Source organism: Orycteropus afer, unplaced genomic scaffold (assembly GCF_000298275.1).
Source record: "Orycteropus afer afer isolate SDZICR_OR568_19922 unplaced genomic scaffold, OryAfe1.0 scaffold00011, whole genome shotgun sequence".
Classification (NCBI taxonomy): Eukaryota; Metazoa; Chordata; class Mammalia; order Tubulidentata; family Orycteropodidae; genus Orycteropus; species Orycteropus afer.
In genome coordinates, this window is record NW_006921598.1 from 7,971,823 (window position 1) to 7,974,865 (window position 3,043).

At 32.3% G+C, this 3,043-nt stretch overlaps 1 protein-coding gene across 1 annotated transcript in view; it reads right to left on the reverse strand.

The window, feature by feature from the left end:
• CASP8AP2 (caspase 8 associated protein 2) overlaps window positions 1–3,043 on the reverse strand; it is a 38,973-nt gene that overhangs the window by 29,439 nt on the left and 6,491 nt on the right. The window contains exons 2-4 of the mRNA XM_007950818.2: window positions 1,836–1,901; window positions 1,004–1,104; window positions 366–440 (exon numbers count right to left, since the gene is read on the reverse strand). Coding sequence (XP_007949009.1) covers window positions 366–440; window positions 1,004–1,104; window positions 1,836–1,901 — 242 coding nt within the window. The remainder of the gene's footprint in view (window positions 1–365; window positions 441–1,003; window positions 1,105–1,835; window positions 1,902–3,043) is intronic.

A 3,043-nucleotide genomic window follows, 5' to 3' on the forward strand; every position in this document is an offset into this window, starting at 1 on the left:
AAAGGGTCACTGTGGTAAAAATGGTGAAGGCATTAGCAATTTTCCCCAAAGGCCTTTCTAATAAATCTCTGGTTCTCAAATCATTCTCTTCTGAAATATTTGTCATCAATCCTATAAATTTTCTATTATTTAACTGTTAACTGTTCTAAGTCTAAAAAATCTTTTATATCAATGTCATCTAACAAGGCAAGCAGTTTCCTATACTAATTTCATCAACTCAGGAAAAAAGGTATGTTTTGCCATATTTGCTAAAATTTCCTTATAAATTACTCTTTAGCATTTTAATTTCTATTCATAATAAAAAATACTTTATTTTCATTTTAAAAGTTGAAAAGGCAAAAATGAAATACTCATTATAATCCTACCTGTGTCTGTATTTCCTTGTACTTTCTCATCAGTTCTTTCATTTGCAGCTGACATTTTTCATATTCTACCTGCAACTGTGAAACATAAAAGGATTAATTTGATCATTCTGAATTATTTTCTTAGCTTGAATGACATTTCAAAATATTTAAAATTTTACACATCAATCCACTAAGAAGAGTAGATGAGGTCCACTTCTACTAACAAGTACTGAGTAAAATTACTAGCTTTTAAAGTCAGACCTATTTAATAATGTATGTTGTTTAGTTTTACATTCAATCCCCAATTCATATAAAGTAGAAAAAAAAATGTCTGATTTAAGTCTCAGCACACATTATGCAACATACAAAGTAACTTAGTAAAATCATGAAACAGATAAAAATGCTACATCACACTGATTGCCTGTTGAGATTCTACAAATTCAAACATTTCAATTTAGTCAAGCAAAATTGTAACTACATTTTGAAAAGCATTCAGAAAACTTTCTTCTTTAAACAAAGATCTGAAGGTGGAAACTGACTTAAATATTATTTTAGCCTAAAAGCTAGTTCTTAAATAACAAAATGTCTACTAAGCAGACATGTGCACCTCTGTAGCTATAAAAAGTATAACTGTCCTTAATAATTGTAGTAACCCATACATCATTATATGTTGCCTCCTTTGCAGTTCCTTCTTCAGTCAGGATCTCTTCATATAAATCCAAACAATTTCTGGATGGTACACAGGATTTGGGTGCAGTATCTAAAATAAACACACACCCTTACATTAAAATGTATTAGGATTTTTGATATTGTGTTTATCTCAAACGGTTCTATAATCTTACATCTAGAGCATTTTATCCAAATCTATACTGAATTCATAGATCAGAGCCGGAAGACCAGTTTACCTAAAATAGCTACATCAGCAAATCAGATGTAATGATCATGTTTGTTCAAAGTTTTGAAAGATTTGATTACGACAAAAGTTTCTAACTTAGATAGATTATTAGACTGCACACAACTTACTAATTCACTTGAAAATATTTATACTAATTACCATTTTCAAGGGAGCTCTGCTGGCATAATGCCTAAGGCATTTGACTGTTAACTGGAAGGCTGGCAGTTCAAACCCACCAGCCACTCCTCAGAAGGAAGGTTGGGCAATCTACTTCCATAGTGATACCACTTTGGAAACCCAAGGAGGGATGACAGTATGAACAGTAATATATGTACAAACTCTACAATTAGCTGCATTTCAACATTACAAAACATTTTTGCACAAGGTCAAATTAAATATGAGACATCGAAGAATAATCTGTGTGCTAATCTCTTTTACTACTCAACCTTTGGGGCAAGAAAATAACTTGACTTTCAGTCATTTCAAAGAACGGGCAAATTATTCAGTAGCTATGAGCTATTCTAGGAATAACTCATAATATACACTTACAGTAGATTGATCAAACAAAACGAAATTATTTTATAGAATCTACCTACCAGAAACAGCACTGTCCAAACCAGCATATATGTCCAAAGAGCCATCATCATTATTAAGAGGAGAAGCTGCAAAAAAAGCAAAAACCAGTTAAAACTGATTTTATACACACTTTGTGAAATGTTTTCAAACCTACTTTGAAGGCCCATGGAGAGAAAGACTTTCTCTTTCGCTCCAATAAAGAGAAATTTTTATGCATACTTTAGATAGGAAGACTTCAGCACAACGATTCACAATGCTATCACCTCAAAAATTTACTTTTGTTTAAAAAAACAAAAAAACTTTCAGAAACAAACCAGGAGTTTCTACTCTAATAATAACAGCAAAGCAGTTTCCATGAGACCAATTCTCCTGCAGATAAGAAGTATAAACATTAAGCAAAATATTAAAAGCTATCTAAGGAAATAGAGAGCAATAAAAAGCAGTTAGAAACTAAAGAGGAGTCAACACCTCAAAGAAGACAACACTGGGTGAGTTTCTATCTCCCTTTTTTTAATTACAGCTTTGTATAGAAAGACAGGACCTAGTTGGAGCCACATACAACAGTGCAAACTCAGATGGAAACATCCAGCCCTAATAGCTTTAACAACCAGAGCAAAGTCTTTGGGGTGATAAGAGCAACTAAAAAATAAGAGAGCCACTGAGAGGATTCTCCAAATTCTGACTGTATCTCTGTATGACCCTCAAATACACAAGAGTAGAATTTGCAAAAGCTCAGCTAAAGATTTCAACTACTATTCACTTATAGGGGAGATATAAGTTTGAATTCAGCGAAGATAAACACAAGCTAAAATTAAAAACAACACTCTTCTGAGGAATGAAACAGAATTTAATGTGATTGTACGACATTTACAATGTCTAGAACACAATCCAAAATTACTACACACATTAAAAAAAAAAGAAAAATGTAATTCATTATCAAGAGGAAAGAATACTAAACGAAGATTAAACCCAAGATGACCTAGAGTTTGGAATTAATAGGTTTTTGTTGTTTTTGCTTACAGCTTTAATGAGATATTAATTCACATACCATACAATTAACTCATTTAAAGTGCACAATTCAATGATTTTCAGTATAGAGCTCTACAATCACCACAATTAATTTTAGAACAATCCCATCACCCCAAAAGAAACCCAGGTCTCTATATGGATGGATAGATAGGTGGACAGGCTAAACAATTAGGTATGTCTATGAAATGGGGAGTGTATC